The following is a 14,442-nucleotide window of genomic DNA, read 5'->3' as shown; positions in this document are numbered from 1 at the left end:
GCTGCTAGCTCCAACAGTTTGGGAGCTGACCTTGCCTGTGAAAACTGAGGTGAAAAAGGCATTGAGTAATTCAGCCTTTTCCATATCGTTAGTCACTAGGTTGCCTCTGCCATTCAGTAAGGGACCCGCACTTTTGCTGATCTTCCTCTTGTTACTGACATAGTTGTAGAAACCCTTTTTGTCACTCTTTACATCCCTTGCCAGTTCCAATTTCAGTTTTGCTTCGGCCTTTCATCCTTGCATGCCTGAGCAATACTCTCATACTCCTCCCTAGTTGTTTGTCCAAGTTTCCACTTCTTATAAGCTCCCTTTTTCTGTTTTAGCTCACTGAAGAGTTCCCTGCTAAGCCAGGCTGGCCTTCTGCCATACTTGCTACTCTTCCTACACATTGGATGCTTTGTTCCTGCACTCTGTCAGTAAGGGTTTTTTTGGTTTTGCTTTGTTTTTTGGGTTGTTGGGGAGGGGGAGAGGGAGTTGGTTTGTTTTTTAAATACACCATCTCTCTTGAACTTCTTTCCCCCTCACACTGGTCTCCCAGGGGATTCTCCCCATTAGTTCCCCGAGTGAGCCAAAGTCTGCTTTTTGAAGTCCAGGATCCTTACTCTGCTGCTCCTCTTCCTTTCTTTCCTCAGAATCCTGAACTCAGTCATCTCATAGTTGCTGCTGCCCAAGTTTTCATCTACTACTATATTCCCCACCGATTCTTCTGTTTGTAAGCAGTAGGTCAAAAAGATCATGGCTCCTACTTGGCCTCTCCAACACCCTCCAAAAACTTCCTGTGTTGCATGTGCACAGCTGTATTGCCTTCCCAGCAGATGTCAGGGTGATTGAAGTCCCCCATGAGAACCAGGACCTTCAACCTGGAAACTTCTGCTAGTTATCCAAAGAAATCCACATTCACTTCATTCTCCTGGTTTGGTGGTTTGCTGCAGACCCCCACCATGACATCTCCCTTGTTGCTCTCCTCTCTGACACTATCCCAGAGATTTTCAGTAGACCTATGTCCAGTTGCATGCTGGAGCTCTGAGCAATCATATGGCCCTTTTACATGAAGTGCAACTCTTCTCCCCTGCCTGTCCTTCCTGAACAGTTTCTGCACATCACCCACTCCTATTGTCATACCTGACAGCTCTAAAAATCCAGACACCTGGCCCAGGAGTGTGAAAGCCCCACCCACTGTGGCAACAGGTTTTTATGCAGGCTCATAGATAGCAGAATTGGGGAAGTGGGTTAGTGTTCACTAGTAAGGTGTTGAAACTTAGAAATGACCACTGTGGCTGGATGTTGCTGTCTGTTCCCCTTGCCACTGGATGTAGGACACTAGGAGGTGCAGCACTGGCTTGCAGTTGGGGGCTGTTAGAAGGCACTGGCTGTTGGGGGTGGCAGTGAAAAGTGGTTTGTTGGTTGCAGGGGAAGACACTCAGCAGGAAGGAGAGAGAGCAGCTCCACAGACCTGGGGCTTCAGGTGGAGGGCATAGGACAGTGAGATGTAATGCCAGGGCTTGCTGTGATGCCAAGGACACAGGAAGCTTGGATAACTCCAACAATAACAAAAGTGTCATTGGAGTTATCTCTGGGCAGTGAAGTTGTGACTCCAATTCCTGGCTCTCAAACATTATAGGACGCCATGAACTCCTGCTCCTCCAGCATCCATTGTAGGGCAGTTGTAGACTGGAGATGAAGGTTTCCTCCCCTTCCAGCTCCATGGAAGCACTGAAGTCTTTGTCAACTTTGGTAGGGACAGTGGTATCACAGGTGTTGTGGGGCTTCTGGTGCACAGTGGTCTCCCTTGAGGCTGTGACAACTCCTTGGAGTAGGCAGTGGAACATCCCAGGCCTGCTTGTGCTCCCAATCACAGTTGTGACTCTGGACTATCATTCAGCTATGTTGAGTTCAAAAATAGCCTGGCTTTGTTGGCTTATCCCCACTGAGCACTGTGTTTCCATCTCATGCCAGATGGTGAGAAAATCCAGTATCTCTGCCTGCCTCCACCTGGTGGAGATGAGGAAGAAGGGGCTGGCATGGACGCTGTGTGTCCTGGCTGCAAGTACCATGCTCTGAACTGGTGCTGCAAGCTGTTTTGGTGCAACCTGAAGCAGTGAGCAGGTTAGGTAAGAGGCCTTGATGTGCCTTTGCACTGAGCAGCAGGGGGGCACAGTGACATAAGACTGGCTTCCTGACCCTAGGGTAATAGAGTTTGGTGTGAATCACAGACCAGGCTCCTTGGAGTTGAGTTGTGGTGGGATGCAGGACTGAGGCATGCCTTGTCGCACTACTTGTAAAACTGTCCACACACATTACATGTGGTGCTAGAAAATGTAGTGCTACAAAAAAGTTCCTCTTTGAAAGAAGAATATTTTTTGGCGGATCCACTTTTTTGTGCTAAAGGCGGCACATATAGTGTTACAAATTTAATGTGTGTCCATAGCCTATGTTTCCATGATGAAAAGCGGCGTATATACTAGTTAACACTTCAGGACCATAATCTGATTTAGTTGTCTTTAGGAATTTGTCTCTGCTACTAATCATTTGAATGCTGCTAAAACATAGAAATCACCATAGTTTTAGCATTTATATATGTATATTAATGTGGTAAATTACTGTAGAACAGTCTTACAATTGCTTCAGAAAAGACGGCCATAAATTAAACTTGAAAGGTTTAAAGCATAGAAACAAGCTCCAATGGCTAACCATTAAAAAATTAGTTTTAGAGCAGTATTTGTTCCCATCTTTACATAATGAATGAAACCCAGCTGAATGAACCAATTGGATTCATGAACAAAAATGGTAAATCTGTAGCCATTGAATATATTAGGGTATATCTATATTACACCTCCAGCATTCTGGGGAGGGATGCCCTCAAATATGCACCAAAACTAGAAGTGTGCCAGTGATGTTGGTCCTGTGGGTGGTCCCACTGTGATTGCTGTTAATTCTTTGTCTTTAGCATGATTAGGAGCAGCCACAAAGGACAACACTAAAGTAGCTTTACCACCTTATTTCTGGATTTAGTGCCTATGAACAGGAGCAAGTGGAAGGGTATGCTCAAGACCTTCCCTGCCCAGGGATATCCACAGTGACCAGAGAAATATATTGCTAATAAGTGCCCCATTTTTGGTCTAATTTGATGACAGACTGTTAAATATTGCTTGATATAGCTTATTACCCATTAATAACTTAATCCACACAGTTACATATTATTAAAGTAGCATAAAAGCTGTAAATAAAAGCTGTAAATCCCCAACGGAACAATCAATACATTGAACGTATATACACCTATCTGTCACAAAATGTGATGTACCAAATCCAGAGTTCCAGATCATCCAGGCATGATCCTGCCTCAGGAGGGAGTTGGACTAGATGACCTATGGAGGTCCCTTTCAGCCCTACTTGTCTATGATTCTCTGATACCCACACAGAAACTAGGTAGGTGAAGGCAAACAGTCACTACTTCTAGAATGAACATACGCAGAAAATTAAGAAAGGATAACTGCACTCTCAGACCAGTGTGAAAACATTTTTCACAAAAGTATCACTCCGTCCTTACAATCTTTGTCCTAAAAGGAAACTTATACAATAGCTTCAGAAGATGGGGCTGGGAATAGAAATTTATAGTTTTGTTGGGCAACAAAACCCATGCACTTAACAGACAGTGGCTTTATGGTCCATTGCACTTCACCTCTCTTCTTTGCACCACTAACTTCTCAGTCCTCAACCCATAAATGCCCATTTCTCTTTCAAATGGTCCAATTGCTTAATGTAATTAAAGTGAGAGCAATTGTTGTAACTTTTAATTAATTGTTGTAACTTTCTTTTTCTGACCTAATGAAAGGCACTTGAAACTCAAAGGCTTGTCTTTGATCTCTCCCAGCTGTGTAAATTAGTCTAATAGATACTGCCTCAGCTCACAGACCTTGATTCCTCCATCAAAGCACATCAGCCATGCCAAGAGGATAAGCTGAAGTTCAGTACAGGCATACCTCGTTTTATCGCGCTTCACTTTATTGCGCTTCGCAGATATTGCGTTTTTTTACAAATTGAAGGTTTGTGGCAACCCTGCGTCAAGCAAGTCTATCGGCGCCATTTTTCCAACAGCATTTGCTCACTTCGCATTTTTTTAGCAATAAAGTATTTTTTAATTAAGGTATGTACATTGTTTTTTTTAGACATAATGCTATTGCACACTTAATAGATTACAGTATAGTGTAAACATAACTTTTATATGCACTGGGAAACCAAAAAATTCGTGTGACTCGCTTTATTGCAATATTCGCTTTATTGCAGTGGTCTGGAACCAAACCTGCAATGTCTCCGAGGTATGCCTGTATTTGAATAGTAAGAGATCTCAGGTGCATATATTTCAGAATCCCACTAAGTTTTGCTTTTACTGATTTAAAATTGAAGTAGCCTCTCCACTGCCTAGTCATATGAACATCCATTAACTTTTGTGTTGGACTGACAAAACACTTTTTGTTTACTTGAAAAATGCCATTGGATGGCACTGAAGATGTCCTGTGATATATTTTAAAGGGGTCTTGTTTTCTCTAGTGTAAATGTGTACAGCATAGGTGGTTAGGATTTTGAGGTATGTGTGTTATACTACCACCACTGACTAATGTTACTCTTTTAGTTTATGTTATCATAGGTATTTTTTGCCTGGCCGCTTCCATTGGTCTCTACAGTTGCCTGTCTCCTTTTGTAAGAAGATTCCCATTGGGAAAATGCAGGTACATGGCAATTTCCTAACTTTTTAAAGGTGAAAATATGCCTTTTGAGGTCCAAATCCAATATTTACTGTGGATGTTTAATCTAACTTGTTTCTCTATATGATGAGTTATATACACGTATGTTGATTTAAGGGGTGTAATTTGTATAGAGGACAAGAAGCAGTACAATTTGTGTAGAGCACAATAATTATTTTCCAATATAAGTCTGTTTTCCAAAAAAGACATTGAAGAGCTTTATTTAACATGTTCCTTATTTCCTCTTTGCCCATTAATGTATGCTTGGTGTTCTTTCTACTTTCAGAATCCCAGAAAACAACTTGCCATATTTTCACAAGCGTCCACAAGTCCGGATGTTGCTTCTAGCAGCATTTTGTATCTCTGTCAGTGTGCTCTGGGGAATCTTCAGAAATGAAGATCAGTGAGTCCATGTTTTATTTCCTCCCCTGAGATGCTATAAACTGAAGATTGTTTTTCTGCCCAATAAAACAAACCAGCTGATATCCTCAAAGTATGACATGCCCCAGAATTTAGAGAGGAGAGGTTGCAGGATTTAGTCAACTGGAAATTCTCAATCATTCCTTTCAGGGATACAGCACTTTATTTCTGTGGTGTATTTGGAGCTCATTGAGGCATTTCTCATTTAAACTGTTTTCCCCACTAAGCCTAAGTTTTCACAGGATAGCACAATACTGACAAATGCAAGGTACTACATCTAGAGAATAAAAATTAAAAGCACAAATATAGCACGGGTGAAAGGTGGCAGGATGGCAGTAGACCTGTGCAAAGTGGCTAGTATTCACTTCAGATTCGGCCAATTTCTTCCTGGGTGCAGAGAGTATGATGCAAAGCAGTGGCTTAAAATTGTGGCAAAGTAGGTTTAGACTGGATATTGGGAAAAAAGTAACTCTTGGAACAGTGAGGCAGTGAAATAGAGTGCCTAAGAAAGTTGTGAAGTCTTCTTCATTGGAGGTTTTCAAGAAGAGATGGGATAAGCGTCAGACAGAGATGATCTAGGAGTAACAGTGCCTGGAAAGCGCTGTGAAGAACAACAGTTGAAAGCCCAGGAGACCTCATGCACATGCATCACTTGCGTATCATGAGAAGAACTCTGGCCCAGAGAAAGTGGAAATTAGAAAATGAAATAGAGCTGCACACCAAGCTTGGTTACAGAACAGAACTGAAGTTCTGTGACAACTTTATGAAAGAGGGCAGGATAAAGAGCAGTTCTGGCTCCCCAGTTAGGTGTGTAATGTGTGGAATTATGCATCTGATTCTCAAGTTGCAGTGCAGAGTGGATAGTGTTTGGTTTTCCCTAGTTTCTGGGCTTTACTTGTTGCCACAAGGAGTATGTTCCTCTGCTGCTGCTCCAGGTACCAGTGTTGGGGTTATTTGGGGGTGTTTGGGGGTTTTTTTTGGTGGGGTGGAGCTTTCCAACCTCCTTAGAAGTGGAGGGAGCCCACAGCTGGGGAGTGCATAGATTCATAGATGTTTAGGTCAGAAGGGACCTCAGTAGGTCATTGAGTCCAACCGCCTGCCCTGGGCAGGAAAGAGCGCTGGGGTTAGGTGACCCCAGCCAGGTGGCTGTCTAGCCTCCTCTTAAAGACCCCCAAGGTAGGGAAGAGCACCACCTCCCTTGGAAGCCCATTCCAGATTCTGGCAACCTTTACTGTAAAGAAGTTCTTCCTGATAGCTAACGTAAATCGCCTCTCTGTCAGCCTGTGGCCGTTGTTCCTAGTTACTCCAAGGGGTGCCCTGGTAAACAGCGTGCTTTTGTTACAGAAACATTCCCATTACATTCAGGAGAATTCAAGAGAAGTGATTCTTCTACACTGTTCAGCACTAGTGAAGTGTAGTACCTGGAATGGTGGACCTGGTATGTCCAGTTTTGAGCACTACACTTGAGGAACAAGTGGATGAATTAGAAAGTCCAGCAGAGAGCAGCAAACATAATTAGAGGTCTGGGAAATAAGATTTACAAGAAAAAGCTGAAAGAGCTAGATTATTTAGTCCATAAAAAAGAAGTGAAGCAGGATTTAATAAGTCTTCAGATCCCTGAAGGGGGGTTATAAATTGTCTGGTTATAGACTACTGTATTTACTTGAATCCAAGATGAGTTTTTCTTTCTCATGCAACATGGTGGGAGCCCCTCATCTTAGATTTGAGGACAAGGTGGTGTGCAAAGTGGGGTGAGGCAGATGGCTGCTATGGCTTTTACTCTGACCTAAAGCTTGGGTTGGAGCCAGAGTCAGAGCTGCAGCAGCAGCCTGCCCCCAACAGATTCTGCCCTCTCCCACCTCTCTCCCTCTGCTTACTGTCAGGCCAGTTCCAGCTCCATTCCATCCCAGGCCACAGATTACTTGGAAGTTCAAGCCCCTGCCCAGCCATGCAGCAGCAGCAGGTCCAGCCCCACAATGCTGCTGTGGCTGGAAAGGGGCCACAACTTCCACATGCTTTATGCCCTGGGAGGGAATGAAGCCTACATTTGAGTTGGACTAGATGACCTCTGGATGTCCCTTCCAGTTCTGCTTGTCTATGAGCCTATAATTCAGCATTTTGGACTTTGTACAGGACTGATGCCAATCATGTTTGTACCCCAAACAGCTGTTTCAAAAGTGAAACACTTATATATGGCCTGGTTGTGGTAGCTCCTTAGGAAGGAGCACTGGGTGTATTTGTTGTACCAGATGGCAAGGAGGTCCATTACCTCTATCTTCTTGCAGCTGGATTGCTTTACAGATGTAACAGAAGAGTGTGGCGTTGACATTTTGTATGCAGGTCACCAATGACTCACTCAAAAAGGGCCTTCACCACAGTCCTATTGCAATGAAGACCAACTTCTCAGAGTTGGTGTTCACACCCTTAGATAATAATGCATGCAATTCTAACTTACAAATGTACCAACTTCTGTTTCTGAGAAAGTTACAGCAAGGGAAAAACAAGAAAATAACCGCGAAGAAAAACAAAACTACTGTTAGAATGTTTACTAGTCATTATCTTTTTTGAGACAACTTTGATGTTCAGCTTTTTAGGGTATTGTTAGAATATGAAGGGAGAAGTGCTAAAGCCAGTTTCTTTTTATAAGCATAATTGGCATGAACAAAATTCAGCTTATTTACTAAAATAATACTTATTTTTATCAGATAAGAGATGAGCTGTACATACTACATCTTCACCCATTTTTAGCTTATTTATGTAGGTTAATTTCAATGAGAAAAAAGAAAACAGTGAATTTGCAAAATGTCATGCCTGAGTCTGTCCTAAACTGATGCCTAGTGATTATTCTTATCCTAACTGTTAGTGACTGGGCTGGATTTCTTACTGCCTGCTTCAGGAAAGTAACACTTTTGTTTCTATAGGTGGGCCTGGGTCCTGCAAGATGCTCTAGGAATTGCCTTTTGTCTTTACATATTGAAAACAATCCGCCTACCTACATTCAAGGTATGGAGACGTACAAAACCCTGAATAAAGGGCCAGCTCATACATGGTGCATAAAATGGTAGTTTGTAATTAAGACAGCACATATTGGTTGGGAAATATGTTTCTGCTTCTAAATTTGTTGGGAGGGGAAGGGGATTTAATTAATATAATGTAGGCAGAGATGTTTAAAAATGGTTTGTGACGTACTGTTTGAACAAAATTGGGTGACCTCCGATTCTGTAGACTTGGCTGCTGAAACAAAATAATCTCTATTTAATCTTTGGTAATTTTCCAATTCATTGAGTATGAAGCTAGAAGGGGAAAACTCTGATTGTCTAGTGTTACCTATTTTGTAACAAAAGCCATAGTGCTTTACTGAATCAATTCCCATTTGACCTGGAGCTGAAAAACTTCCACTCTTGATTTAATCACCTCCAACAGTGGAGAATCCACCACAATCCTTATTAAGTAGCTGCAGTGGTTAATACCCTCACTGCTGAAAATTGGGTGGCTTATTTTTGATCTAAATGTGCCGAGCTTCAATTTCCATTGATTATGCTGGAAGTGTTAGTTAGACCTTTGTCTGTTAAGCTGAAGAGCCTTCTTTTATCACAGTTATGTTGCTAAGCAGATATTTGCAAGATTTGGGGGGGCACAAAAATAGCAGCAGCCACTGCCCTGTGTACTGCCACCATCCAAGGCACAGAACTGGCTTTTTACACCTTTCATCACCATTTAATTTTGCATTGTTAAACAGAATAGACTGAGGTTCTTCAGTTTCTAAGCCAAGGAAAATCCTTTAGTTTATTCTTGTGATTCTTTTCAAAACTCCACAATTCATCTAGATATTTATAGTATTGTAAGCCCCAGTACTGGGCACAGTATTTCAGTGGTAATCACACCAGTGCCAAATGTTGCATTTTCTCCCATATCACATGCCCCATTTTCCCAGAAATTAGATCCTGTAATTTAGGGCATATATATTAAGCAAATGGCATTAGTGGCCAGCATTGTGCATGTTGCTCAGCTGCCACTTGAGCCAGGGGCTGTGTACACTCTCGTGCTGGGGCTGAAGATAGAGGCTGGAAGCTGTGCATGCTTCTGATTTTTCAGATGGAGCCATGAGCTGTGCTTGCTCCCAGGCTATGGATGGAGCTAAGGACTGTGCATGCTACCCCAGCTGGAGCTGGGGACTCTGCATGCTTCTAGGCTGGGGCTAGAGCTGGATCTGTGTTGCCAGCCTTGCTGCAGCTGCTGGGGTATTGACTCTCAAGAGGCTGCCATTCTGGCGCTCCTAAATCGGCATCTGGGCCTGGTTCCCCTTTTGCCCCTCACCCCACCACCCCTAATAAAACTACTGCTGGACTCCCATGCTGCCAGCTGTGGACAATAGGAGCCCCGCATGCTCACTGCACTGCCCCTATGCAGCTTGTGCAGCATTACTTTTTATTTTCGCCAGCAAAGGATCTTGCTGCACAAGCTGCTAGTGACTCAGCTCAGCCGTTCCCATGCTTGGCTCCAACCTATTTCCTTGCTTGCCAGCAGCATAAACACAAGCAACCGGAATAGAAGGGAGCAACAACTGTGGCTGCTCAGTTAACCCCCATGCTGCTGGCTTTCCTTCAATAAAGTAAAATGGGGAGGGGGAAGAAAGAGAGAGTAACTCTTCACATATTGAAGGGACACCTTCAAGCTACTGCTGGGACAGGCCTCTTCTGCAGATGCTGATACTGAGGGAAGACTTGTCTGCAGCCAGCCAGTAGCTACAGGATTAATGAAGTAACCACAGTGTTGCTGCTCCCTACTGCAGCTGTCCATGTTTAGGCTACTGGCAAGAATTTTTTTCCCTTCACTCTGCCTCCTGAAAACAGGATGCATGTTTTATCCAAGAAGGAAGTGGTGACTATGGAATTGAGTAACTACAGTAATGTTCCTGCTCAGTATTCCCTTATTTATGCATCCAAGGATCTCACTAGCCCCTTCTGGTCATGGGTATTTACCATGAGCCTCAGTCCTTTTCAGAGACAGTGCTTCCTAAAATAGAGCCCCTATCTTGTTAGTATAGCATCCCCACTTTGTTCATAGATGTATGACTTTGCATTTAGCCAGTTTAAAATATTGATCACTTGCACCAAGTTTATCTAGTGATCCAAATCAATTGCCTACCCTCTTCCTTATTTACAATCTCCAATTCTCTTGTCTCATCTGCAAACTTTCTCAGTGAAGTTTTCTTCCAGGTCACTGTTTAAAAAAAAAAAAAAAAAAAAAGTTCAATAGTATCAGTCAAAGAATTCAAATGGGTCTCCACTAGAAACACAGCTGTTTACTGTTGATTCCCCATTTACAGTTACATTTTAATGTCTGTCAGTTAGCCATTTTTAATCCCTGCTATAAGTGCTGTATGGATTGTGTATCATTCTGGTTTCTTATTCAAAATGTTATGTGTGGTACTGAGATAAATGTGGCTTTGGGCTGCATCAACAGGAGTATTAGGTATAAGACACTGAAGGTGATAGTGTTACTGAGCACTCTTTACACATGCACTGGGGATGGAGAGAGTGGCACTTTAATTGGTCCGAGAGCTGCTCTAATTAAAGCACCACAGCGTCTTGTGTATTAAGATGCCCATGCTTCAAAATGGCAATGGGGGTGCTCATTCGGCAAGTTAGTTCAAGTGCCCCTGCTGCCATTTTGAAATGCAGAGACACTGATGCACGAGATAGCTAGAATGTGGTAAATACCATGCAACAGAGCAGCCTCCACGCATGAGTACAGGCACCTACCATGTTCAGCACTGGTTAGACCTCAGCTAGGGTATTTTGTGCAGTTCCTGGCTCATTTTAAGAAAAATCTGGAAAAAATGAGGGGATCCAGAGGCAAGCAGCACAACTAATAAAGGAGCTAGGAAGCAAGCCATACAAGGAAAAGTTGAGAGAACTTAGTTATGTTTAGCTTGGGGAGATGAGATCAGTGGGGGACAATAGCAATTTCCAAATATTTGAAAATCTATCCTAAAGAACAGGGGAAGACCACGTCAGTGGTTTTATACTGCAGCAAAGCAGGGTTAGATTAGATCAGGAAAGATGCACTTACTGTTAGAACAGTAACGCAGTAGAATAGATTGCCCAGGGAACAGAGGCGTAACTGGGCAGTGCTGCATTTTAGGCCATTGCTGGTCTGCTGGCAATGATTGGGAGACTGGCACAAGAAGATGCTTTTTTTGCAGCAGCCCCACAACTTGACACCTGCAGCTGGTACCCAGATCACACTTATGCCCAGTTACACTACTGCCAGGGCAGTTTTAGAATCTCCTTTACTGGAGGGGTTTTTAAGAGGAGGCTGGATAAGCATTGAATAGGAATAATATTCCTGTATTTATTTAGGGAAGTGAGGAAGTTACCTATATTCTTAGAATTAACTTTTACTATCCTTTTGCTTCCTTTATTGGTTTTCTACAATTCCTTCTCTTCTGTGTTATAACAATTACTAACAACTTCCTCTTTCTTCAGTTTTGATAGATAGATAGATAGATAGATATATCACTTTTTAGTTTCCTTTAGTTCTTAGGTTCCTAGAGCCAAACAAATAAAACCCTTGACCAGATCTAGCCATGATGTCTTTCTAGTCTGATCAGCTGAGTTGGATTATTTTTCTAGATAGACATAAAAATGTATTGAATTTTTTTGTACAATCTGCTGCCCTTTCCTTTGTTGCCACCATATTCCTTTAGACCTCTGACTATTACCCGTAACTTCTGAGACAGAAAAGAAAAGAAAATTTGTAATTCTAATTTTCACAGTTCTTCTGTACATCTAATCCAATCCTTAAAATGTTTGAGAGCTTCAGTATCAAAGCTTCAATTTGTCTCTGAAGATTACGTACCAATTATGCACATTCCCTTTATGATGTGTACGTTGTACTTTTTAAATGCCGACAGTCTTCACGTTGTTTGGAATGCACAAACAGGCAGGGAGAATGCAGTGTGCTTTGCTTATCTCGAACCCTCCAGAAGGGTGCCTGCCTTCCATAAAGACTGCCTTACAGCTTACTGTCCTACAGCCTGCCTTTCATTCTCATATCTAAGGGTAATGCACACATTCTTTTATAAGTTGTGTCTACATGATCATTCTGGTTCAAGCTGAACTTTCTCTCATTAAAAGTAGTTGCGATTAGCAACATTTCTCACAGGATTAGGAAGATGGGCGTTTTTACTTTGTGCAGAACTACCATCAGCGTCACAGTACAGTGTAGTCTGAGTAGTGTTGCTATCTCAAGGAATTTCTACTGCCTTTCATACACAGTTCCTAAAGAATCAAAGTTGCAGTGTATTTAAACTTCACAAAACAAGCATATTTATTGGCATCTTTCTGCAAGTACTGTATAATTTTGTACATGAAGATCACTTCCTTAATATGCTGTGTACAGCAGGACTGATCTTTCTTTGTGATATATTTGTGCAATGTTGACTTAAGAGAAATAACTGAGTGGATTGAATAGTTCTTGAAAATGTTTGATGCACTATTCTTATACTGCTAACTACAAATTAATCTCCACTAGCTAACATACAGTATATAAAATATCCACTGAAGCTCTTTTCTTTTCCCCAGGGCTGCACCTTACTCCTGATGGTTCTTTTTGTATATGATGTGTTCTTTGTATTTATCACACCTTTCCTGACAAAGGTAGGTAAAGTCTATCTACAATCCAAACTGCTTAAAGAGCAGACTGCACCCAACAGAGTACATTTGTGTGCATTCTTAAATTATTCCAGACCTGACAATTGACATGCTAGCTTACGCTTTTCCCTCTTTCTTTCAGACTGGGGAGAGTATAATGGTAGAAGTGGCTGCAGGCCCACCTGATTCTGCTACTCATGAAAAGGTACTATATGCATTTTGAAAATATGAAACTAGCACTCAGCTCTTAAATCTGTCAACTTCTCAAAGGGTCAAACAAAGATCTACTGAAATAAAGTTACTAGGGCAGCTAGTCTCAACCATTTCAGTTGGAAATATAAAGTGCTGCAGTGCTTTTTGGGAATCCAGTGCATTTCAAGTGGCACATACCTGCAAGATTTCAGGAGGGCAGACTTCAATGAGCTAAGGAGAATAGTCAGGGAAGCACTGAGGTCCCGGAGGGGAGGAGAGCCAAGTGTCCAAGAAGAGTGGTTGCTCCTTAAGGAGACAATCCTCCAAGCCCAAAGGGAGGTAATCCCAACACAGATCAAAGGGGGCAGGAGGGCACAAAAGCCCGCATGGCTCACGAAAAGCATCCGGGAATGTCTTCTAGCTGAAAGGGAGGCGTACACCCAATGGAAGGGAGGGGCCATCACCAGGGAGGATTATACTGCGGTTGCTCGCGGCTGTAGGGGGGCAGTCAGGAAGGCCAAGGCGGGGATGGAACTGGGACTAGCTTCCCAGATCAAGAACAACAATAAGTCCTTTTCTAAATACATAGGGGGCAAAAAGAAGCTACTGGGTACCATGGGGCCCCTGCAAGACACTAGGAAATTTGGTTGTCACACCAGACGACAAAGCTAACTTATTTAACGACTTCTTTGCCTCCATTTTCCTGAGCAGGGACCAGATCAGCCAGGGGAGGCGCACCTAGGCCAAGGGTCAGGGAGGATCTAGTCATGGAACTTCAGGAGGGACTGGATGTATTTAAATGAGCTGGTCCGGATGATCTCCACCCCCAAGTGCTGAGGGAATTAGCTGAGGTCATTGCGGGACCCCTGGCATGGCACTCATGGTGCTCTGGTGTGGTGCCAGAGGACCAGAAGAAGGCCAATGTAGTTCCCATCTTCAAAAAAGGGAGGAAGGAGGACCTGGGAAACTATAAGCCAGTTAGTCTTACCTCGATCCTGGGTAAGCTTTTTGAGAAAATTATTCTGGCACATGTCCACGAGGGGCCAGCAGGGGAGATTATGCTTGGGGGCAACCAACACAGGTTCATTAGAAGCAGGTCCTGTTGGACCAACCTGGTGGCCTTCTACGACCAGGTCACCAAATCCTTAGATGTAGGGGTAGCAGTAGACATAGTCTTTCTGGACTTTCGGAAGGCCTTCCACACTGTCTCTCACCCTGTTGTCATTAAGGAACTGGGGGACTGTGGTGTCGACACCTACCCAGTCAAATGGGCCGCCAAGTGGCTGGAGGGCCGCACCCAGAGAGTGGTGGTGGATGGGTCATTTTCCACCTGGAGGGACGTGGGCAGTGGGGTCCTCGGGCCCGCACTGTTCAACATCTTCATCAGTGATTCGAATGAGGGGGTAAAAAGCACCCTGTTCAAATCTGCT

General features: G+C 43.2%; 1 protein-coding gene across 1 annotated transcript in view; it reads left to right on the top strand.

The window, feature by feature from the left end:
- Positions 1 to 2,009: 2,009 nt before the first annotated feature.
- SPPL2B (signal peptide peptidase like 2B) overlaps positions 2,010 to 14,442 on the top strand; it is a 46,379-nt gene continuing 33,946 nt past the window's right edge. Inside the window, exons 1-6 of the mRNA XM_019550666.1 lie at positions 2,010 to 2,111; positions 4,631 to 4,727; positions 5,029 to 5,145; positions 8,084 to 8,165; positions 12,752 to 12,826; positions 12,963 to 13,025. Of these exons, the coding sequence (XP_019406211.1) occupies positions 5,078 to 5,145; positions 8,084 to 8,165; positions 12,752 to 12,826; positions 12,963 to 13,025 (288 nt within the window). The 5' untranslated portion in view covers positions 2,010 to 2,111; positions 4,631 to 4,727; positions 5,029 to 5,077. The remainder of the gene's footprint in view (positions 2,112 to 4,630; positions 4,728 to 5,028; positions 5,146 to 8,083; positions 8,166 to 12,751; positions 12,827 to 12,962; positions 13,026 to 14,442) is intronic.

This window comes from Crocodylus porosus, unplaced genomic scaffold (genome assembly GCF_001723895.1).
Source record: "Crocodylus porosus isolate Cpor-Errol unplaced genomic scaffold, CroPor_comp1, whole genome shotgun sequence".
Lineage (NCBI taxonomy): Eukaryota > Metazoa > Chordata > Crocodylia > Crocodylidae > Crocodylus > Crocodylus porosus.
This window is presented reverse-complemented; position numbering and strand designations above follow the sequence as displayed.